This window comes from Suncus etruscus, chromosome 11, assembly GCF_024139225.1.
Source record: "Suncus etruscus isolate mSunEtr1 chromosome 11, mSunEtr1.pri.cur, whole genome shotgun sequence".
NCBI lineage: Eukaryota > Metazoa > Chordata > Mammalia > Eulipotyphla > Soricidae > Suncus > Suncus etruscus.
The window spans coordinates 68,607,768-68,633,258 of NC_064858.1; the positions used below are offsets into that span (position 1 = coordinate 68,607,768).

Below are 25,491 nucleotides of genomic sequence, written 5' to 3' on the forward strand. Positions count from 1 at the left end.
GCTTAATAATACTGCAGAAAATATGAAAAAAAAAAAGAATTAATTAGGTTCTTTCTCTGCCTTCAGAAGCTCTGAGAACTAATCAAATAGGCCTTCAGAATGAAAATACTCATTCCTTGATGAAAAAACCATTGCTTTCACCTTGGTCATAGGAGTGCACCTGACCCACTAAAATAATGCTTAGCCCTGAAAATGTTAATGCCAAGTCAAGACAGAACTTTGAAACTGGGAATTCTGCTGATCTGATGCTGAACTAATTAGAATTACAATGTATTTATCATCATCACCAAGAGAATTTATTACTAAGGCTCCTTGTTGCTGAGTGGTTTATCAAAGTACTGACTGATTTACCTCTGAATTACTCCATGCTGGGTGAGTAGTCACAGTGCTTATCCTTTTCTAGAGGGCATATGAGTTCTAAGATTTTAGTTATAAGCTATAAATGAAGAAATTTAAAGGCTTCTTGCTATCCCGCTTTAAGATTTCTATAAAGAAAAGTGAAGTGCTTATCTTCATAAGTATATTTTAATTCTACCTAAGGTTGTACATAGCCTATCTCCAGCATTGCCTATTTTGTTTGTTTGGTTGGCTGGTTTGGGGGGGCACACCTAGTGGCACTCAAGGGTTACTCCTGGCTCTATGCTCAGCAACCACTCCTGGCTTAGGGGACCATATGGGATGCCTGGATCAAACCCAGGTTCACCCTGGATCCACTGCATGCAAGGCAAATGCCCTACCACTGTGCTACCACTCTAGCCCCAGGCATAGCCTATTTTAATTCACCTAAAATAAACTTCAAATATACCTACTTTCCCTTACATTAAAATACAACTCAGAAAAGAACATTTAAAAAATAAAAAGTAAAATAAAGTACAACTCAAACACAACCAACTTGTTTATGAAATTACTTTCACCAGAGTGATGTACTCACTACTGACCAGGCTTGCTTCCACTGTCCTGTCTTCTCTTATGTAGCAACTGATTCACGGGGAGTCCCAGGGAAATTCCCCAACCTTTTCCTAATACTCATTATTTTGCTTTCTGCTTCTCCTTTTGCCTTTCCAAATTTTCTGAACAATTTTTCAAGTGTTCCTTCCTTAATTTTGATCTGAGTATCTTAATAATCTGATAGACTCAATTATCGATTTATCTCCATCTCTGATTTGAAATTTTTTTCTGAGGTTTCAATCTGACTTCCCAATATCTCCCAATGTCTGCACAGCACCATTCAACTCTATTTTAACAAGATCACAGCTATTGAGGAACATTCCACAATGGCTGTTTCGGCTCTGTAGTACTTTAATCTTCTAATATACCAATATGCTAGTTTTGACAAGTTTACATTACTCAGTAACTTTCCAGTGAAGGAGTGTTTTATGTGCATATAATGTTGTAGTTTGCTACAGATATATAGATATCTATCATCTATCTATCATCTACATATATGTACCTATATAACTGTGTTTCTTTGAAGCTTGCTTTATTTATTTATTTATTTATTTATTTATTTTGGTTTTTGGGTAATGCCCTGCAGCACTCAGGGGCTACTCTGGCTCTACACTCAGAAATTGCTCCTGGCAGGCTTGGGGGAACCATATAAGATGCCTGGATTAGAACCACCATCCTTCTGCACGCAAGGCAAATGCCTTACCTCCATGCTATCTCTCCAGCCTGAAGCTCTATTTTAGTTTGAAACTTTCAAACTAGTTTCAGATAAATATCTAATTTGAGTCCTAAACAAAAAGTCTAAAATTCACTTCTTACTCTATAAAAAAAAGTAACATTAACAAAAATGCAGTAGAAGAAAAGTATCAATGAGTATTCTGAACATCTAAAAGGCTGTTTAAAAACAAACTATTATAAAAATCCACTTAAAGAATAGAAATGAGAGGTGATAAATTTTTAGGTAATGGTAGGCCAGGAGATTGGCTGCATCAATCACAGACCGAAGGACCCAAGGCACTTTCTAAGCTCACTCACAATTTCTACTCTGAAAAAACAGCCCCAGCAGAGGAGAGATCAAGGAGTTATTTTCCAAGTCTGCTACTCATTTTTCAAGGTTGGAGGTTGTTTAAGAACCCCACCCTCTGTGATGATTTCTTTGTCTAGTACTTAGATGACAATTAATGAGCTCCAAAGGAGCTGCCTCCAGGCACAGGTAAGTGCTTCAGAGTTGGTAAATGAAGATAAAGAGAACTTCAGAAAAGAAAGGAGGATTTGCAAACTTGAGCATTATAATGAATTTATCTATGAGATTGTTAAATTGCTTCAAATACTGTAGAATATTTTTATTATTTATTTATGGGCATTTTATTAAAAAGTGTTCAAGTTAATTTTTGTAGGAAAAAACAGAAGGCTGAGGATTCTTATTGTGAGAAACTGCTATTGCTTGACTACATAAACATACTCAGTTCTGCCTGGCCCACTATCTTTCATATAAAGTAAATTTCTAATCAAGTGAAAATATATTTTCCACTATCTAAAAGGAAAAAGGGTGAAGAGAGAAAGACAGAGAGAATGGTGAAAGGGGAGGAAAAGAGAGAGACAGAGAGGATGGAGAAAGGGGAGGAAGAGAGAGGGAGGAAGGGAGGGAGAAAGGGAGAGACAAATGTCTGCCTTAAAGGAAGGGAAGGTAGGGGGATCAGAAACAGAACATGGGTGGTGGGAAATATATACTGGTGTGTGTGCTGGACACTATATAACTGAAATTCAATTATGAACAACATTGTAACTATTAAAAAATCATCAAAGACCCCAAATGCTTTTTCATACCTGTCAAAAGTTGTTAGAAATTAAAGAATCTTAAATACATATACTTAGAATATTTAAAAGAAAATTAAAAATGTTTTAAAAAATAAATTTTATCAGGGCCGGGCGGTGGCGCTAAAGGTAAGGTGCCTGCCTTGCCTGCGCTAGCCTTGGATGGATGGCGGTTCGATCCCCAGTGTCCCATATGGTCCCCCAAGCCAGGAGCAACTTCTGAGCACATAGCCAGGAGTAACCCCTGAGTGTTACCGGGTGTGGCCCCCCCAAAAAATAAATAAATTTTATCATTTATATATAAAAATACTGTGAATTTCATTCTAGGAAAGCAGAGTTCTGTTTTTGATATATCAGTAGTTTATATTGCCCATCTCTTACTGTAGTATTATATCCTCCAACTATTCAAAAGGTTTTTCATAGATTCACCAATTTAATATAAGAAAGGTTAATGATAATGTTGTTATATACACATGTTAGAAAACTGAGGCCGAAAGTACTTAATAATTTTTGTTTGAGTCCAATATATAAAGTCCAATAAATAGAAAGAAGTTTGAGGATTCATACTACAGAAGTTTAACCTGGACGCTTCCTCTGAAACACTAAAGATGTTCACATCAACTTAATTGAAAATAAAAACTCCTTCAGTAAATGCAATCAGAAGAGCCACATTTGAAAAGTAGAACATGGAGTCGGAGAGATAGCATGGAGATAAGGTGTTTGCTTTGCATGCAGAAGGAAGGTAATTCGAATCCTGGCATCCCATATGATTCCCAGAGCCTGCCGGGGGTGATTTCTGAGTATAGAATCAGGAGTAGCCCCTGAGCGCTGCTGGGGTGGACCACCCCCCCCCCAAAAAAAAAGATAAAGAAGGAAAGAAAAATCTGTATCACTCACCATGAAAAGAAATTAGAATTATTTCGCAATTGAAATAGTCATACCAAATAATACATTTGCTCTAGAAAAAATAAAATAAAAGACTTGAAGATTCACAGATCAAAACTGGGAGTACTTGTATAAATTCTCCAGTATTAATGAAAAAGAAACAGACTTCTGAAGAGATTAGTTTGCCTAAAGCCTCATTAGTATATTAAGACAGAGTAAGTTAAATAACACAAGTATCTATATTTTCAATCTAATGGACATGCTATATACCATATTTCAACTCTTAAGACCTAGACATCCTCATTACCTGAGAATAATAATTATTTCTTCTGAGAAGTCAGCAAATAGTACATAGTTTCAACATTAATCGTTGAATTTTTAACAGACATTTGGCATGTGTAATCTTGTGAATATATCAGAGTATTGAAAAGCTTCATTGCCTTAAAGTCTATACTTTTTAAAATGAAAATATTTTAAAAAGAAAAGAGTAGGCTTTTTTATCTTGAGGGTGTTCAGAGTCACTTTTATAAGTAAAATGACAAATGTCATAAATTCAACATATGATTTAAGCCAATCCAATCAATGTAGAATCTAAGGAAATATGTTTTGTTATTTAGAAATTTACTCTCCTGGGGTCAGAGAGATAGCACAGCGACATTTGCCTTGCAAGCAGCCGATCCAGGACCAAAAGGTGGTTGGTTTGAATCTCGGTGTCCCATATGGTCCCCAAGCCTGCCAGGAGCTATTTCTGAGCAAACAGCCAGGAGTAACCCCTGAGCACTGCCGGGTGCTCAGGTTTTGGGTGTGGCCCAAAAACCAAAAAAAAAAAAATAAGAAAGAAAGAAAGAAAGAAAGAAAGAAAGAAAGAAAGAAAGAAAGAAAGAAAGAAAGAAAGAAAGAAAGAAAGAAAGAAAAGAAAGAAATTTTCTCTTCTAAAAATGCCAAGTACACATTCAAGTAATATTAATTATAATTATCTGCCCACACATTCTATTTCCAAAAGAATTCATCTTGAATAGTAATGGGTGTGTTTAGATATGCTACATCCTCTTCATTCAATCGTGGAAGATTATAAGATTCCAAAAATTTGAATAGCTGAAATTTTGTTTTGCCTCACTTTTACAAAGACAAGGAACTTTCTCTAAGACAGATTCCAATGGCCAATCACAAAACCCATCCTAACAAATACCAGAGGACACATGTAAACAAGAAAAGTAAAACAGAAATTAAAAGGTATTGCAAGACAAACACAAAACAAAATATAAAAAATATGTATACAACAAAAATTATAGAATGTAAAAAAAAAACCCAAGAATTAAGTTTATTGTGAGAAATACCTACATTGAAAGGGGGGGAAAGGGCCATGAGATAGTGTATGGATTAAAGCACAAACTTCACAAGCTTTGACCTGGGTTCTGGTCCCAGTACTACCTGGTTCAGAAAGCATGTGTGCAACTCTAGAGGACCCCAGCACCTTCTGATGGTCCAAATTAGTTGTGGCAGGGAGATCCCTGGAACTATAGAGCCTTTGCATTATACTGCAGGCTAGGTGGCTGAGAATAACAGGAGGAGACTAGAGCCTCCTTATCACCCCTAAATAAATCAAGAAGCAAAAGCAGAGACCAAGCACATGAGCAAGGCATTTGCCTTACTTGTGGCTAACCTGAGTTCAATCTGTTGGAATACTGCATTGAGTTTCTTTAACAAGACTTCAACCATGAAAGTTGAGGATTTTAAGCAGACTAGGCCTCTGAGCCTAAAAGAAAGGAATTAACCAGGGCATCCACCTCTGCTATTTTGGTAATAGCATTGTGTGCACCTTGCCCACATCTTTATCTATGCTATCCATTGAGCTCTGCTCTGACATGAGTACAGTGTGGGTCAGACATGAAAGAAAGGAGGAGCCATGGTTTGTTCATATAGAATGCAGAGAGAATGATAAAGGATATCTGTGGTTAATTAGAAATATTGTCTTATAAATGAAGTAAGACTGTTATTGTCCACATAGGATGCAGAGGGAATGGGAAAGGATATCAATGGTTAAAGTTAGAAGGAACTATTTTCTCACAGGTCAAGTAAGTTTGTTACCTTGTCTTTGAATGATTTAATTACTGTTGTATGGAATGCTGTATGAAATATCTCTGAAATTCTATAAAAGCTGGAAGCTGTGAGTACTAGGGGTTCTTCATATCTTCCAGCTCCACTGGAACCTGTTGGAACCCTGGATACCTACATAAATAAATCCTATTGCTCTTGTAGTGCTGATTGGCTGTGGCTCTCTCTGAGATTCTTAGGATGGACTGCAACCCAGATTTTCTGCTTAACCTTCTGTCTTTCCTGTTAACTTATTTTCTTGTTAACTTATTGTAACTCTAACTCTCATTTTCCTGGAGCATTCTGAATATCCCCTTGGACATGGGTCCTCCTAACGAAGTGCTCTTAGGGCAGGAGGCAGTGAAGATACTCATGACAGGATGAGGAGATCAATTCGTGTAACAATATTAGGCACACATTGGTATAAGCAAAACAGTTTCTCTGATTTAATAGTCGACTGCTCCTACTTCTGTCTCTATATTCTTGCTATCTTTGGCTTCTCAAACCCTAACAAATCTCATGTATCCCATATGATTCCCTGAGCTCAACAGGAATTAATTCCTTAATGCGTCAGTGTAATCCCTGAACACAGCTGGGGGTGGTCCAAAAACAAACAAAACAAGCAAACGAAAAAAGTTTAAAGAAACAAAAGTAGAAAATGTTAGTACTTAATAACCTAATTGTGCACATCAAAAAACTAGCAATCCACAGTGTCAAAAAAGGGGAGAGAGAGAGAGAGAGAGAGAGAGAGAGAGAGAGAGAGAGAGAGAGAATACCTGTCCCAGAGGCAGGCAGAAAACACTGGGTGGGAGGGAAGAGGACATCAGGGAGGATGAGATGGAAACTGTTGACATTGGCGGTGGGAAATGCACACTGGTAAAGTTTGTTATACATTGTATGACTAACTCAATCATGAACAACTATATCTGTGAAAAATAAAACTGTATTATAAACAAGCTTGTAACCATCATGTTTAAATTAAAATATAAAAGAATTACAAAGGGGATTTAGAGCAGTTTATTGAGAGCTATCTGTCCTGTGAATTGATGTCTTACCGTGCCATAACCATCATAGAATCCAGTTCCACAGTATTGTGCAGTGGGAAAATGTACAAAGCAGATTTGTACTTAAGTGACAAGATTGACCCACGAGCATTATGCCGAGCTATTATTAGTAGTATTATTAATATTATTATTATTATTATTATAAAACAACATCAATGGTTATTACCTAAAAATCCTATTTTAAAAGTGGGGAGGACTTCAAGGGAAATCTCTCCTGTGCCTGTCTGTGTTTCTTGAATACCTGAAGATCTCCTCAGAGACCTAGGGAGCGCACCCCTCAAAAACTGCATTCTGAAATTGCCCAGCGACTGAATGAGTATGCTCTGGCTGTGGGGGTCGCCAACCAATAGCAGAGCTCTCTGGCCTGCGAAGGCTCCGCCCTGCTGTGCCTTTGATAACTCTGAGGACTTCAAGGAAATCTCTCCTGTGCCTGTCTGTGTTCCTTGAATACCTGAAGGTCTCCTCAGAGGCCTAGGGAGTGCACCAAAAAAAAAAAAAAAAAAAAAAAAAAAAACTGCATCATGAAGCTGCCCAGCGACTGAGAGAGTACAGTATGGCTGTGGGAGTTGCCAACCAATAGCAGAGCTCTCTGACCTGCAGAGGCTCCACCTGCTGTGCCTTTGATCACTCTGAGGACTTCAAGGAAATCTCTCCTGTGCCTGTTTGTGTTTCTCAAATACCTGAAGGTCTCCTTAGAGACCTAGGGAGCACATCCCCCAAAAACTGCATTCAGAAGCTGCCCAGCAACTGAGTGAGTACAGTATGACTGTGGGGGTCGCCAACCAATAGCAGAGCTCTCTGTCCTGCGGAGGCTCTGGCCTACTGGGCCTTTGATTACTCTGAGGAATTCAAGGGAAATCTCTCCTGTGCCAATCTGTGTTTCTTGACTACCTGAAGGTCTCCTCAGAGGCCTAGGAAGCGCACCCCCAAAAACTGCATTCTGAAGCTGCCCAGTAACTGAGTGAGTAGAGTCTGGCTGATGGGGTCACCAACCAATAGCAGACATGCAGTAAAAACCACACTACTAGCGTGAAAATGGGGAAAACTCGCAGGCAAACACCATGCACAAAGAATGAAGACAATAGCTTGAATGACCTAAAAAATTCCAACCATCTGATTAAACTCTCAGATAATGAACTTAAAGTAGAAATATGGTTGATGTATTAGAACTCAAAGAAAGCATAGATCGATCTGAACAGAACACAAAGACAGAAATCAGAAAACTCCAAACTGAAATAACAGATCTGAAAAACACGGTAGCTGAACTGAAAAACTCAGTGGATGACCTCAACAGCAGGGTAACAGCAGCTGAGGAGAGAATCGGCGTACTGGAAGATTAGATTCAGAAAAACTTAACACAGCAGAAGAAATTGAAAAAGAACCTTGGGACAAATGATCAGGCAATGGAAAAAGCACTCAATGAATGCGAACAGATGAAAATAGTAGTTTTTGATAAACTCAACAGAAACAACATAGGAATCATTGGAGTACTAGAGACCCAGGAATGAGATCTCCAGGAAGAATCAACTGTCAAAGACATCATCAAAGAGATACTCCCAGAGTTAAAGACTACATGCAATCAAATCCTGCATGCCTGAAGACTACCAGCTAAAAGAGACACAAAGAAAAACACCCCAAGACACATCCTCGTTACAATGACAAATCCCACAGATAGAGATAGAATACTGAAAGCAGCAAGATCAAAAAGGAAAATTACATTAAAAGAAGCATCCCTAAGACTTACAGCAGACATGTCACAAGAAACTCTCAGGCCAGAAGACAGTGGTGAGATATTGTGACAAGACTGAATGAAATGAATGCCTCACCAAGAATACTGCACCTAGCCCAATTGACAGTCAGGTTTGAAGGAAGGATACATAGCTTCATGGATAAACAACAGCTCAGAAACTTCACAGATGAAAAACCAGCCTTAAAGGAAAAACTGAAAGGTGTACTTTAACACAAGAGAAAACAACAAACACAGCAAACTTATATACAAAAATGACATTAAATCCTATGATAATCATCTCCCTCAATGTCAATGGACTAAATTCACCAATTAAAAGACACAGAGTGGCAAAATGGGTCAAAAAGATGAATCCAACCTTCCGCTGCCTACAAGAAACACATCTGAATAGTCAGAACAAACATAGACTCAAAATCAAAGGCTGGAGGAAAATCATCCAAGCAAACAACGCCCTTAAAAAGCTACAGTAGCCATATTAATATCTGATGACACCAACTTTAGACTCAGAAAAGTTGTAAGAGACAAAGATGGACACTATGTACTAATCAAGGGATATGTGCAACAGGAAGAAATCAGACTATTAAACATATATGCACCCAATGAGAGACCAGCAAATTATCTGACAAGTTACTGAAAAATCTGAAAGAAGACATCAATAATAACACAATAATTGTGGGAGACCTCAACACGGCCCTATTACCACTTGATAGGTCAACCAGACTGAAACCCAACAAAAACATACTAGCCCTGAAAAGAGTAATGGAAGAAAGAGGACTAGTAGATATATATAGGACAATCCCCCCCCAAAAAACGGCATACACATTCTTCTTCAATATACATGGGTCATTCTCCAAGATAAACTACATGCTGACACATAAAACATACCTCCATAAAATCAAGAAGATAGAAACATTGCAGGCTACCTTTACTGACCACAAGGCTCTGAAATTAGATGTGAACTACAAAGGCACACAGAAAAACTTTAAAAATTGGAAATCAAAGAGCCTGCTACTGAACAACCAGTGGATCCAAGATGAAATCAAAGAGGAAATCAGGTTCACTCTGAGGACTTCAGGAAACTCCTATCTCTGTCTGCCTGAAACTGTGCTTCTGAACTTCCTAAGGTTTCCTCAGGGGCCTAGGGAGCGCACCCCCCAAAAAACTGCATTTTGAAGCTGGTGAGTACCTGCATTCTGGGGCTGTGGGATCGCTCTGCCCTGCCCTGCCTTTGTTCACTCTGAGGACTTCAGGAAACTCCTATCTCTGTCTGCCTGAAACTGTGCTTCTGAACTTCCTAAGGTTTCCTCAGGGGCCTAGGGAGCGCACCCCCCAAAAAACTGCATTTTGAAGCTGGTGAGTGCCTGCATTCTGGGGCTGCGGGATCGCTCTGCCCTGCCCTGCTTTTGTTCACTCTGAGGACTTCAGGAAACTCCTATCTCTGTCTGCCTGAAACTGTGCTTCTGAACTTCCAAAGGTTTCCTCAGGGGTCTAGATAGCGCACCCCCCAAAAAACTGCATTTTGAAGCTGGTGAGTGCCTGCATTCTGGGGCTGCGGGATCGCTCTGCCCTGCCCTGCCTTTGTTCACTCTGAGGACTTCAGGAAACTCCTGTCTCTGTCTGCCTGAAACTGTGCTTCTGAACTTCCAAAGGTTTCCTCAGGGGCCTAGGGAGCGCACCCCAAAAAAACCTGCATTTTGAAGCTGGTGAGTGCCTGCATTCTGGGGCTGCGGGATCGCTCTGCCCTGCCCTGCCTTTGTTCACTCTGAGGACTTTCAACTAGAGGCAGCAAAAGCGCTCAGCCGCTTCGCTTCCCTTTGCAGCCTCGAATTTTTCCTAATCAATGAACCCCACCACAACACGCAGGAAAAACCACACTACAAGCGTGACAATGGGGAAAACTCGCAGGCAAACACCATCCATAGAGAATGAAGATGAAAGCTCGGTTGATCTAATAAATTACAACCATCTGATTAACCTTTCAGATAAGGAGTTTAGAATAGAAATATGGAATATGTTTGCAGAACTCAAAAAGAGCATAGATCGATCTGAAGAGAACACAAAAATAGAAATCAGAAAACTCCAAACTGAAATAAGAGATCTGAAAAATAAGGTTGCTCAACTGAAAACCACAATGGATAGCCTCGCCAACAGGATATCAGCAGCTGAGGAGAGAATCGGAGTACTGGAAGATGAGATGCAGAAAAGCTCAACACAACAGAAGAAATTGGAAAAGAACCTTAAGACAAACGAACAGGCAATGGAAAATGTACTCAAGGCATGCGAACAGATGAAAATAGAAGTCTTTGATAAACTCAACAGAAACAACATAAGAATCATTGGACTCCCAGAAACCCAGGAAGGAGATCTCCAAGAAGAATCAACTGTCAAAGACATCATCAAAGAGATACTCCCAGAGTTAAAGACTACATGCAATCAAATACTGCATGCCCGAAGAATACCAGCTAAAAGAGACCCAAAGAAAAACACCCCAAGACATATCCTCGTTACAATGACAAATCCCATAGATAGGGATAGCATACTGAAAGCAGCAAGATCAAAAAGGGAAATTACATTCAAAGGAGCATCCCTAAGACTTACAGCAGATATGTCACAAGAAACTCTCAAGGCCAGAAGACAGTGGTTGGATATTGTGACAAGATTGAATGAAATGAATGCCTCCCCAAGAATACTGCACCCAGCCTGACTCACATTCAGGTTTGGAGGAAGAATACACAGCTTCACGGATAAACAACAGCTCAGAAACTTCACAGATGATAAACCAGCCTTAAAGGAAAAACTGACAGGTCTACTCTAAGACAAGAGAGACCAACAAACACAGCAAACTTATCTACAAAGATGGCATTAAATCCTATGACAATCATCTCCCTCAATGTCAATGGACTAAATTCACCAATTAAAAGACACAGAGTGGCAAAATGGGTCAAAAAGATGAATCCAACCTTCTGCTGCCTACAAGAAACACATCTGAATAGTCAGAACAAACATAGACTCAAAATCAAAGGTTGGAAGAAAATTATCCAAGCAAACAACACCCTAAAAAAAGCTGGGGTGGCCATATTAATATCAGATGACACCAAATTTATACTCAGAAAAGTGGTAAGGGACAAAGATGGACACTATGTACTAATCAAGGGATATGTGCAACAGGAAGAAATCAGACTATTAAACATATATGCACCCAATGAGAGACCAGCAAATTATCTAATACAATTACTGACAAATCTGAAAGAAGAAATCAATAATAACACAATCATTGTGGGAGACTTCAACACAGCCCTATCAATACTTGATAGGTCAACCAGACTGAAACCCAACAAAAACATACTAGCCCTGAAAAGAGTTATGGAAGAAAGAGGACTAGTAGATATATACAGGACACTCCATCCCAAAAAACCTGGATACACATTCTTTTCCAATGTACATGAGTCATTCTCCAGAATAGACTACATGCTGACACATAAAACATACCTCCATAAAATCAAGAGGATAGAAATCTTGCAGGCTACCTTTGCTGACCACAAGGCTCTGAAATTAGATGTGAACTACAAAGCCACACAGAAGAAAAACTTTAACAATAGGAAATTAAACACCCTGCTACTGAACAACCAGTGGGTCCGAGATGAAATCAAAAAGGAAATCAAAACTTTCCTGGAAACAAATGATAATGAAGACACAAACTGCCAGAATCTATGGGACACAGCAAAAGCAGTCCTGAGAGGAAAATTTATAGCTCTACAAGCACACATCAGGAAGGAAGAAGGAGCATACCTGAATAACTTAATGGCGCAGCTTAAACAATTAGAAAATGACCAACAAAAGGAACCAAAAATAGGGAGACAGAAGGAAATAATAAAGCTGAAAGTGGAACTCAATGAAGTGGAAAACCAAAAAGCAATCCGAAAGATCAACGAAAGCAGAAGCTGGTTCTTTGAAAAAATAAACAAGATTGATAGACCATTGGCAAAACTCACAAAGAAAGAGAGAGAGAGAAATCTGATAACCCGTATTAGAAATGAAAAGGGGAAGATCACAACAAAAATTGCAGAGATCCAAAGGATAATCAGAGGCTACTTTGAGAAACTTTATGCTACAAAACATGAGAACCTAGAAGAAATGGAAAAATTCTTGGACACTTATAACCTTCCACATTTAAGTAAGGAGGATGTACCATATCTAAACACCCCCATCACTACTGAGGAAATTGAAACTGTAATCAAACATCTACCAAAAAAGAAAAGCCCAGGCCCAGATGGATTTCCTAATGAATTTATTCAAATCTTTCAATAGGAGCTACTACCAATCCTAGCCAGACTCTTCCATGAAATTGAAAAAAAGGGAACTCTCCCAAATAGCTTTTATGAAGCCAACATTACCTTGATACCAAAACCAGACAGAGACGCTGCCAAAAAAGAAAATTACAGACCAATATCCCTGATGAACGCTGATGCAAAGATCTTCAACAAAATCCTGGCAAATAGGATCCAATGCATCATCAAGAAGATCATACACTACGACCAAGTAGGCTTCATCCCAGGAATGCAAGGATGGTTTAACATCCGTAAATCTATTAACATCATACACAACATCAACAACAAGAAAAATAAAAATCACATGATCATATCAATAGATGCAGAGAAAGCATTTGATAAGGTCCAACACCCATTCTTGATCAAAACTCTCAGCAAGATGGGAATGGAAGGAACCTTTCTCAATCAGTTGAAGCCATCTACCACAAGCCAATGGCAAATATTATCCTCAATGGAGAAAAACTAAAAGCCTTTCCTCTAAATTCGGGTACAAGACAAGGCTGTCCGCTCACACCACTCCTCTTCAACATAGTACTGGAAGTTCTTGCTATAGCGATCAGGCAAGAAAAATATATCAAGGGAATTCAGATAGGAAAGGAAGAAGTCAAGCTCTCATTGTTTGCAGATGACATGATACTCTACTTAGAAAACCCTAAAGACTCTACCAAAAAGCTTCTAGAAACAATAGATTCATATAGCAAGGTGGCAGGTTACAAAATCAACCTACAGAAATCAATGGCCTTTTTATACACCAATAATAATAGGGAAGAGATGGAAGTCAGGAAGGCAATCCCATTCACAATAGTGCCACACAAACTCAAATATCTTGGAGTCAACTTGACCAAAAACGTGAAGGACCTATAGAAAGAAAACTATAAAGCCCTGCTCCAAGAAATAAGAGAGGACACACGGAAATGGAAACACTTACCCTGCTCATGGCTTGGCAGGATTAACATCATTAAAATGGCAATACACCCCAAATCATTATACAGATTTATTGCAATCCCCTTAAAAATACCCATGACATTCTTCAAAGAAGTGGATCAAACACTTATGAAGTTCATCTGGAACAATAAACACCCTCGAATAGCTAAAGCGCTCCTAGGAAAAAGTAAAATGAGAGGTATTACTTTCCCCAACTTTAAACTGTACTACAAAGCAATAGTTATAAAAGCAGCATGGTATTAGAATAAAGACAGATCCTCAGATCAGTGAAATAGGCTTGAGTTCTCAGACAATGTTCTCATACATACAATCACCTAATTTTTGACAAAGGAGCAAGAGATCCTAAGTTTAGCAGGGAAAACCTCTTCAACAAGTGGTGCTGGCAGAACTGGTTAGCCAATTGCAAAAAAGCAAACATAGACCCCGAGTTAACATCATGTACGAAGGTAAAATCCAAATGGATTAAAAACCTTGATATCAGACCTGATACCATAAGGTATCTAGAATAACACGTAGGTAAAACACTCCATGACATTGAGACTAAAGGCATCTTCAAGGAGAAACTGCAATTTCTAAATAATTGGAAGCAGAGATCAACAGATGGGAATACATTAAGCTGAGAAGTTTCTGCACCTCAAAAGAAATAGTGCCCAGGATACAAGAGCCATCCATCGATTTAGAGAAACTATTCACCCAACACCCATTAGATAAGGGGCTAATATCCAAAATATACAGGCCACTGACAGACTTTACAAGAAAAATCTAATCCCATCAAAAAATGGGGAGAGGAAATGAATATAGACACTTTGATAAAAAAAAAATGGCCAAAAAGCACATGAAAAAATACTCCTCATCACTAATCATTAGGGAGATTCAAATCAAAGCAATGATGAGATACCATCTCACACCACAGAGATTGGCATACATAACAAAGAATGAGAACAATCAGTGCTGGCAGGGATGTGGAGAGAAAGGAACTCTTATCAACTGCTGATGGGAATGCCGTCTAGTCCAACATCTATGGAAAGCAATATGGAGATTCCTCCAAAATCTGGAAATTGAGCTCCCATTCGACCGTGCTATTCCACTCCTAGGGATATACCCTAAGAACACAAGAATACAATACAAAAATCCTTCCTCACACCTATATTTATTGCAGCACTATTCAGAAAAGCCAGGCTCTGGAAACAACCAAGATGCCCTTCAACAGACGAATGGCTAAAGAAACTGTGGTACATATACACAATGGAATATTATGCAGCTGTCAGGAGAAATGAAGTCATGAAATTTTCCTATACATGAATGTACATGGAATCTATCATGATGAGTGAAATAAGTCAGAGGGAGAGAGAGAGATGCAGAATAGTCTCACTCATCTATGGGTTTTAAGAAAAATAAAAGTCATTTTGCAACAATCCTTAGAGACAATGAGAGGAGGGCTGGAACTTCCAGCTCACTTCATGAAGCTCACCACAAAGAGTGGTGAGTGCAATTATAGAAATAACTACACTGAGAACTACCATAACCATGTGAATGAATGAGGGAACTGGAAAGCTTGTCTAGAGTACAGGTGGGGGTGCGGTGGGGTGGAAGGAGATTTGGGACATTGGTGGTGGGAATGTTGCACTGGTGAAGGTGGGTGTTCTTTACATGACTGAAACCTAATCACAATCATATTTGTAATCAAGATGTTTAAATAAAGAAAAAAATTAAATTTAGGTAAGAAAAAAGATAGCTCTAATTAGAGAATGGAAGAATTTGATTCAAGCTAAGGAAAAAAATTGGGGAGGCAGGGACACTGAAAAATAGAGACAGAGACAGAAATAGATCTATTGACATCCAAGGTCAGTTGCAATTCAAGATTTTCAATATTTTGCCTTGATCTTGTCTTTGGGGAATAAAATTGTAATAAGATAAATTGTAGTGACTTTTGCAAAGTTAATTCTTTATTTTCTTACTCCAAATAATAAAGACTGAACTATTCAGAATTGGCTAACCATTACAATGAGATTTCAACTTGGCTTATAAAAGTGTATATTTAAATTGTGTCGAATTCAACTAATAAAAATAAGTAAGCAGTTATTTAAAAAGAAAATCCCATGAGGTATCCTTGAAATAATCTGATAAAGAGAGTAATGAAGAGGTCCATAAGGTCCTCTGTCAGAAAATGCTGTGCAACACTGGGTCTAGGGTATAAACAAATAGTTGATGATTCATATAGTTTTGTTGCTGAATGCAAATATCTTAGTATATGTTATGATAAATATTTAATAATTCCTTTCATTTCTCAACAAACCTTTTTTTAAAATTCTGATGTTAATACAGATCTATAATGGCTGAAAGAGAAAAACTGCCTGGGTTTTAGGTAGAGTTTTTTTTCTCTGATAAAGAAAATATTAGCATATGAGAGAGAAAAAGAGACAGAGAAAGAGAAGAAAAATGTTAGATCCTGGAAGCTAGCAGGGTCAGAGGGAAACTGGGGACATTAGCTGTGGAAAATGTACACTGAAGGGTCATTCTTTCCTATTTTTTCTTTTCTTTCTTCCCTTCTTTCTTCCTTTCTCCTCCTTTCTTCCCTCCCTCCTTTCTTCCCCTTTCTTTTTCTCCTTTTCCTCCCTTTCCCTCATCCCTTCCTTTTTTCCTCCATCCCTTTGTTCCTTCCTTCCTCCCTCCCACCCTCTCAACTCCCTTCCTTCCTTCCTTCCTTCCTTCCTTCCTTCCTTCCTTCCTTCCTTCCTTCCTTCCTTCCTTCCTTCCTTCCTTCCTACCTTCCTTCCTACCTTCCTTCCTTCCTTCCTTTCTTCCTTCCTTCCTTTTCCAGTTTGGGATCAAGGATAAAATATGCCTTGTAACATGTGACAGGTAGAGAACCCCTTTCTTTGAATTTTCTAAAAGTCTTTGAGAAAGATAGATATTATATTTCTGTAAACATTTTATAGACTTATTACTAAAAGTCTCTGGTATTAGGCCTTTGTTATTTGAGAGATTTTTTTGATTATTATTTTATATGCTTTATTATTTTTATGCATTTGTCTGGTCTGTTCAATCATTTTCTTTCTTTCGTTCTTTCTTTCCTTTTATTTTTATTTGTTTTTTGGTTTTGGGCCTCACCCGGAAGCACTCAGGGGTTATTCTTGACTCTGCTCTCAGAAATCGCTCCTGGTAGGCTCAGGGATCCCAAATGGAATGCTGGGGGTCCTTCCCGGGTCAGCTGTGTGCAAGGCAAACCTTCTTATAACTGAGCTCTCTCTCCGAACCTCAATCTTTTTTTTCTGATTCAATCAGGGAAGGTTGTATGACTACAAGAAACTCTCTATTCCTCCCACCCTGTTTAGTTTGTCTACAGATGTTTGTTGTAGTCTTTTAGGATCATTTATATTTCTATGATTTACATTTCTGTTTTTTATTAAGGTTTTCACTCATTTTATAAGGAATTATTAGCTAGAAATTTAGCTATAAATCTAGCTAAATACTTATCAGTGTTTTGCTAATTCTTTAAAATAATAAAATTTTTCTTTATTTTGACCTTTTATATCATCTAGAAATAAGGTGAGATTGTTTACTTTAAAATTTTCTTTTTACTTTGGGCCTGTATTCTTAATGTCTTTGCTTATTAACAGTGTTTTTGCTGCAAACTGTAGCTGATAGTTCAGTTCTTCTATTTTTGTTTATTTTAAGAAAACTAATTTCTCCTTTGGAATAAACAAACTCTTCATTCCACTGTTTTTTTTCCTACTTTTATCATATTTTCATTTTATTAATTTCAGCTTTGTACCATGTCCTTATTATTAATTTTTTTGCTTGTTTTAAGCTTACTTTTTGAGACTCCTTTCATGGCAAATGTAATGATTTAATGCTATAAATATAAATTTGCTTCCCAGGTCAGCTTTACTATACAATTTTCAGGTTGTTGATTTTTTGATTTGGGGTGACCAGACAATATTTAGAGCTAGTAAGGCTCAGGGGACCATATGTGGTACCAGGGATAGGACCCAGGCTGTCCACATGCAAAGCAAGCACATTACCTGCTGTGCTATTTCTTTGACCTCTGTAACATAATTTTTGATAAATTTTACTTTCATTTCCAGTGACATATATATTTTATACTATTTCTCTCAAAATTCCTTTTTTATTTATAAGTTCTTAATTAGTTGCTGTTTGAAAATCTTTTATTTTGGTTTTCTGACTTCTATTTTAGTTCTAACATGAATCAAATAATTCATGTCTATATAATTTTAATTAACTTAATTTGTTTATAGTACAGAATTTATACTATCTTAGTGTGCGATTTATAAACACTTAAAAAGTCATATGAATCTTGTTTTGGGGTAAAATGTTCTATACATGTAATATACTATTGCTTAAAAATGAGATGATATTGTTTTCTGTATCTTTTGTGGGTAATAGAGGGGGCTCTTGGGTTAGGACCAGCGACCAGCAGCACTCATGGATTATTTCTGACTCTGTGTAAGGTGATACTAGCTAAAAAGCCTAAACAAAGGTGTTCTCCTCTTCCTTACACAAGGGTATAACCTATTCCTTTGATATGTAAAAGCCCACCTCAATTACAGGAGGACCTTTCCCCACACTTGTGGATTTAGTTCTGGATAATAAAGAAAGAGTAGTTCTGACTTGAGGTTCTGTGGAGAAAGCACATGGTAGAAAGGAGCCATGAGGCAAAAAGCAGGCTGACTCCAATGAATATTTTGACTGCCTGGTATTATTTCTCTGCTGTTATCCTGCTTCATCAGACCCATCTGCCTAAGTGGTTACAAACATGGTGCCTAAGGTAGACTCACCATGTCATGGATATATTTTATTTTACAGCTCTGCACTCAAAGTCACTCCTGGCAGGTTCAAACGATGCCAATAATCAAATTTGGGTCAGCCACATCCAAGACAAACTCACTATTGCATTGCTCAATCCTGTATTTTCTGTTTCTTTGATGTATTTATATTAACTGCTCTGTAAATTATTGATATAATGGTGATGAAATCTGAATTGTGGGCTTTTTAAAATATTTCTCTTTCCACTCTTGTAATATTTTATTCCGTATATTTTGGATTTTTTTGATAGATATATATTTAGAATTGCTATACTTTAAGGATTGACCCTTTACATTAAACATTGTACCTGCTTATATTTAGGAACTTTGCTAATAATGAGTGATATTCCATGTATAAAAGTCTTAAATCAGTTACTTTTTGAGTTATGAATATGTTCAGTCTCTAGATTTCTTGCACAGAGCAATCCTGAGAAACCATCTGAAATACTTAACAAAGATAAAGACAAAGATCAAGATAAATATGTTGATATTTTGGAAATCCACATCATCCAAATAGAAACATGTGTTGCTAGTTATCTTATAAGTTCCGTCTGCACTAGATTTCTAAAATCAGTTTCTGCTTGACAATAACTTACAGAAATCTATTAGTGAGGTTGTTGGTCTGAGCTTTTGATTTTTTACTAACTTTGTTTAACTCATCTTAATATTTATTTTATATATTGTTTATTATAATTTTTCCCTTTTGAAATATTTTAACCATACAAAAATCTTCCTACTCTCTCCAAATGTATCTATTCCTTAGAATATTTTTAAAAGTATTTCAATGACCTAATACATATCAACTACATTGCATTACCTCATATAAAACAGTTGTGTTCCCATGTAGAAGAGGTCCATAGCAGATATAAGAATGACCAACTACCCAGCCTAAGTCAGAAGCTGCCCACCACACCTGAAAAATAAGAAAAAAGTAAATGTATATGTATATCAGAAATAAATATTATCTACTAATAATTTAGAAACATGCTTACCTCTCCAGGCTTGAGTCCATATATAGATGACATTGTCCAGTTTAACATCACAGCATACCCCCCTGTGGGTCTTATCACGCCCTACACCAAAGAAAAAGTGGCATTAAATCTAAAATACATGTTAGAAGATTCTATGCTTTCATCTAATACACCTAATATTTTTCCTGTTCAAAATATTTTATATGTACTAAAAGTTACTTGTATTTCACATAATTGTATTTGGGTCATTATTTCTTTGACTCCTTTAATAAATACAATAAAAGTAATTTATTCACAGCAGTGCATTTGTATAACCAGTGTGATTCTCTAATGTACACTCATGATCATGCAAAATCACATGCAAGTGGGGTCAGAGCGGTGGTGCAATTGGTAAGGCATCTGCCTTGCATATGCTAGCCTAGGATGGACCATAGTTTGATCCCCCAGCATCCCATATGGTCCCCCAAGCCAGGAGAAATTTCTGAGTGCAGAGCCAGGAGTAATCTCTGAGCATCACCGGGTGTGGCCCAAAAACAAAAACAAAAACAAATCACATTTCAAGGGTAACATTATCATTATGGCATTTCATTCATATTTTAAAAACAAAAACTGAAATTTCGAAATTAAGTACACAGAAAGACCAAGATTAATATGTGCTCCAGGTACAGATTCACATTCATGAGTGGATTAAACAACAGGATGAAGAGGGGGAAAAAAATCACATTACAATTTGATAAAGATCAAGCTAACACAGTGTCAGATGATGAATTTATCATTTCTTTAATCAATTCCTGAAATTTTGAGTTGCACCAATTTGTTGAATTTAAGATTGATAGTTACCTTAAATTATATATTAAACAAAAACAGAGATTATTTTTAATCACATGCATAATATACATGAATTATTTTTTTAGATTTATCTTCAACACTGACCACATTCAACATTGGTGTTTAAAAACTGGGCATAGGTCACCAACAAGTGCCAGCTCTAATATGACATCCTGACAACGAAGAAAATGGGAACAACTTGACCTAAGTGCAGGTTATCCTACCTTTCCAGCTAACGACAAGACAAAATCAGAAGACTTGTCACCCTTTGGTAGGCCCAAAAGCCAAGATTGCGAGTTACAGATGACTGCTGCTAGAACCATGACCAGATTGTATACAGCCTGGGACCAATAAAAAAGCCCTAACCTAGGGTTTGAACTACGACCTGCACAATAAACATGATCCCCAGTTCCAAAGGTCTGGCAGAGACCATTGTAACGGAATGGGGCTTCTGGAAGCACAAAGAAAGACACTATCCTAGGTGCCATCCTAGGTTCAGTGCAAAGACCAAGATCACCAACCACAGAAGATGAATTAAAATGACACTGATGGAACAGAACTTCTAGAACCACAAAGACTGACTTCATCATAGATCCCAACGCAGGATCTGTGCAGATACTGAGATCCCTAGACACAGAGGCCTGATAGTATCACCCAGGACAGAGCAGAGGTCTTACAAACACCACAAAAGCACCACCGGGAGAGTAAATGATCCTGAACAGAGTCTATAGTTGATCCCATGACAATACACTCCAAGGGCGGAGAAACCCCATATCTCTTAGGTCAAGTGAATTCCTTTTCTAATGACCCCAATATTTACTGTGCCTGGGCAGGAGGGAAAAAAACAAAAAGCACAAAACATTATTTATTTTTTATATATTATTTTATTTTCATTTATTATTGTTATTTTTATTTACCTATCTATTTTTGGTCAATTTCTCTGTTTGGGTGTGATAATTGAAGTTGTCCCCAGTTATACTTATTCTTTCTCTTCCTTTCTGTTCTTTCTTTATATGCTATGCCATGTTTCTTATATCAAGACCATGGCATTTTTTGTTTGTTTGTTTGTTTGCTTGTTTTGTTTTGTTTTGTGTTTTTTGTTTTTGTGGGGGTTTTTTGTTTTTTGTTTTTTGTGGGGTTTTTTTGTTTGTTTGTTTTTTTGGTGCTTGTGCTTATTGTTGGAGTCCTCACTGGATATTTGACACTTCTTTTTGTACTGGTGGAATGTTTCACCTTTTTTCTCTCCTTCGTTTCTCAAACCGATGTTGAGAGCCTCTAAAAGAATTCAGCTTATTTTTGGCGTATTAGACTTTTACCCCAGTTTATTACTTTTCTCTCCTTCAAACAAAACCACGTAACTTGAACTAGCTAGTCCTGCCCCCCCAATTAGAGGGGGAAACAAGGGAGGCACCAGGACCAAACAGGTGCAAGACTACTATGCAGTAGGCTAGATACAGAGGAGACCACATATTCTAGCTACGCTGGGGGTGAGGGAAGAGGATATGGGTGGTAGGACAAAAACGGAGGTGTAGGAAGGACAATTTGGTGATGGGAATCCCCCCTGATTTTATGTAAATATGTACCTAAAATATCATTGTCAACAATATGTAAGCCACTATGATCAAAATAAAAATTAAAAAAAAAACTGGGCATAATCACCAAAAATAAGACCCTACAGTAAAGGTAATTATTCATTTTGCTTATGTTTTTCAGTGTGCACATTAACCATATTAGATTGGAAAATCTAAACTACAAGTGTCAGTATGAACATGTGACTGACTGCTAACTCTTAGAAACAAGTTCAGTCACATGCTTGATAAATTCAATTTCAGTGGCACAGCTCTAGTCAGAATATATTTTACTCAGAAAATAATAATTTCACCTTAAAGATAAACATATTCTAGCTAATAAACATGAAACTGCATAACTCTGCAGTCTTAATTCACATATAGAAATAGGGCAGGGGTGGCAAACACGCGGCTCTCGAGCTGCATGCAGCTCCCAGCCAAAATGAATGCGGCTCTTTGCCTCTTATCATTATTTTGTCTACTGTGACTCTTTGCCAAGTTTGGATTTTGTTCTGCTGCTTCTGAGGAGGGACCGCGGAGGGACCTCTGAGGAGAGATCTCTGAGTGCGTAGTTCCGCCCCCAGGCTGCGTCCTCCCGTCTCCCATCCCTCGGAAACAACTGCCCGGGCCAGTGATAGGAGGACCTGTATATCACATATTGGGTCATATCTTGCAGTTAGTTCTTACAGTGAAGGACGCAGCACACCCTCACCATCACTGCAGGATTTTTACCCTCACTCAAAATGGCAAAATGCAATATGTGATTAATATATTATTGTTAAAATTATATGCTTTTGTGTAAGTGTTTGTCTGTTTTGGCAGGTGATGTGGCTCTCTGACTCACAGTTTAAAATTTTGGCTATTTGTGTCGAACTTGTTTGCCACCCCTGAAATAAGGGAATAAAGAAGTCATCTTTGTTAGCTACTAAACTGTTCCTCTCTTCAGATACTGCTAATAAAACAAAAGTCTCAAGCTGTGGAACACATTTTATCTACCAGCAGCAACACCTGGTCTCTTGGCACATCACATGCAGTTTTGTTGGCATTTGACAACTAGTTTTTAGGCTGTATGATATAGTTAGAATACATCTGGTTCATTTGATCACCTTGGGAGTTCTGGAAATTCTATTTCCTGTGCTGGTGTCACATATGCTATTTTCCTGTGTAAATGGAAAAAATGCTTGCCCCTATATATTCTGGAACATTTTTCCATGCACTTTACTAATAATTTTGTTCCATTGAGAAAGTATGTTGTGTATTAAGTCACAAACTTGATGCATTTGATACTAATCGAGCTGCACAATTTTGTGAGAATGTGAAGAATTTTCATAGGCATTATATAAATATATTATGAAATAATTATTTCCCTTAAGACATTTGAACACATTCACCTTGCCATCATTTCACTGTACTGATTGCTCATTTTTATAGCTAATTACAATTGTTTTCTATCAGGATAAAGTTTTAAATGATAAGGAACTATGGGAAAATAAATGAAAAGAAACATTAAATAAGAACAAAATGGTACAGAGAACAGAAAGGAGTTGCAATTCAGATGTAAAATTTAAAAGACAATTTAAATGAAGGCTATTCAATTTGCATTTGCCTATCATGTAGATAATACTTTAATTAATATTTACTAATGTTGTTTTGTCTTTAAAGCAAAGAATAATGGGCCAGAGAGAAAGCTCAGGGGAGTTGTACTCTCAGAAAACTGCATCAGAAGCAACCTGAGTACTGCAGGGTATGATGGCCAAACCATAAAAGTGTTTAAAGGTTTAAAGTGGCGCATAATTTAATACATTTGACAAAAATACAAAAAAAAAAACCCACCTTTATATCTAAAAATAAGGCCAGGTGTTACCCTTCCCCAAAGCCAAATGCTAATCTTACCTGGATGGTGAGACCCTCCCACAGCTGGGAGGGGTCTGTGGTTGGTAATAGAGAGTGGTCTGTGGAAAGCAGGGAGGGACAGACACAGCATGAAAGGGGATCAGAACACAGGTTGGATTCAGAGAGGCTGCTTAGCTTAGAGGCCACGTGAAAAATATGCACATGGCAGTTAGGGCCTTGTAATAAAGCTGGATGTCTCTGAAACTTCATCTGAATGCTGTAGATCATTTCCTCACCATCACTCTGATACCAAAAGACCCATAGGCCAAAGGGGTTGCAGGCTCCTGGCTGGGCCAAGAAAGGCCTCCCCATCCATCCATCCTCCATCCACCACTCTAGGACTCTTTTTAATTAACAATTAATACAACAATTGTCACCCAGACATGGACTTTAATCCTGTACCCTAGAAGACCTCAGCAATAATGGTGAGATTCCTGGTCTGGTGGTTAATTCTGGTTATATTCAGCTGGAGTGAGAATAGAGAGCCCAAAAGGTTGGACCATGCGCCTGATCTAAATATGGTGGAGATTCTTCCTTCTGGTGGCAGAGTGGGCTGTTTTGAAAAGGGTTAGCTAAAAGCTTGAAGCAACTCCCCAAAGGCCCAGGCACCCAATTTTTCTTCTACAAAAAGTGCTTTTCCGAGGACCTCGCTTCCCAATTTGTAGAAAATTATAGCCACTGATTGGAAAAAGACCAGGAAAAAAAGACTTCATTGATGGCAGACTGACTTCAGGAAGATAAATGGCAGCACTTAAACCAAATTCTGGCCCAATCAACCTCAGGAGGCGCTAAGTTCCCAGATGGCAGTGGCGTGGCAAGAGACAACCAATCACTTCCTCAGTGAGATGCAGCAAGAAAGCTCCCTGCCTGCAAGCAGGCAAGTGGGACTGATGTGGCTGCACTGGCTCCTTAAGATCTGCCTATTTTGGCTCCAGCCCAGAACCGCCTGCAGAGCCCAGTGTTTTTCAGAGCCAAAGCCACGTGACCAGCCTGCAAACCCTGTGGCTTCTGGACATCATAATGATGAAGAAATGAAGATTGCAGAAGATGAAGGGCACAAGCCCAGCTAAGCCCAGCTAAGCCCATGGAGAAGCTGATTTTGAAAACCTTCATCTTAACTGTGTTTCATCGGGTTTTCCTCTTAATTTTATTTACATCAGTCATCGTCTTGCTGGTTTAAATGTGTTTTATAGTTTTTTCTAATTAATATATCCGGCATCCCAGGCCAGGGACAGTTTCTGAGCGCTTAGCCAGGAGTAACCCCTGAGCATCAAACGGGTGTGGCCCAAAAAACCAAAAAACAAAATTTACCTAATTGCTATGATGTTTTATTGTGTATCTTAATGTAGTAATCTGTTTTCAAACTGTATTTTCAGCATAGATGTTCCTGTAATTTTGTTTAGGGAAGATTCTAGAAAGGAACTGAGATGTTCCAGACTTTTAAAAGTGTTTGGTTAAATAGTGTTAAGAATTTTAAACTACAAGTATATTTGCAGAAAAAGTTCTGTTTATGGGAAAGGCTGATATTTTAATTTTACACTTAAAACTTTATTGCTTTGGGTTATATTAGGGGTCCCAAAGG

General features: G+C 38.0%; 1 protein-coding gene across 1 annotated transcript in view; it reads right to left on the bottom strand.

Annotated features, from left to right (window-relative positions):
- The window catches only part of ACSS3 (acyl-CoA synthetase short chain family member 3), a 238,668-nt gene that overhangs the window by 106,815 nt on the left and 106,362 nt on the right, over nucleotides 1–25,491 (bottom strand). Inside the window, exons 6-7 of the mRNA XM_049783383.1 lie at nucleotides 19,642–19,722; nucleotides 19,467–19,562 (exon numbers count right to left, since the gene is read on the bottom strand). Coding sequence (XP_049639340.1) covers nucleotides 19,467–19,562; nucleotides 19,642–19,722 — 177 coding nt within the window. The remainder of the gene's footprint in view (nucleotides 1–19,466; nucleotides 19,563–19,641; nucleotides 19,723–25,491) is intronic.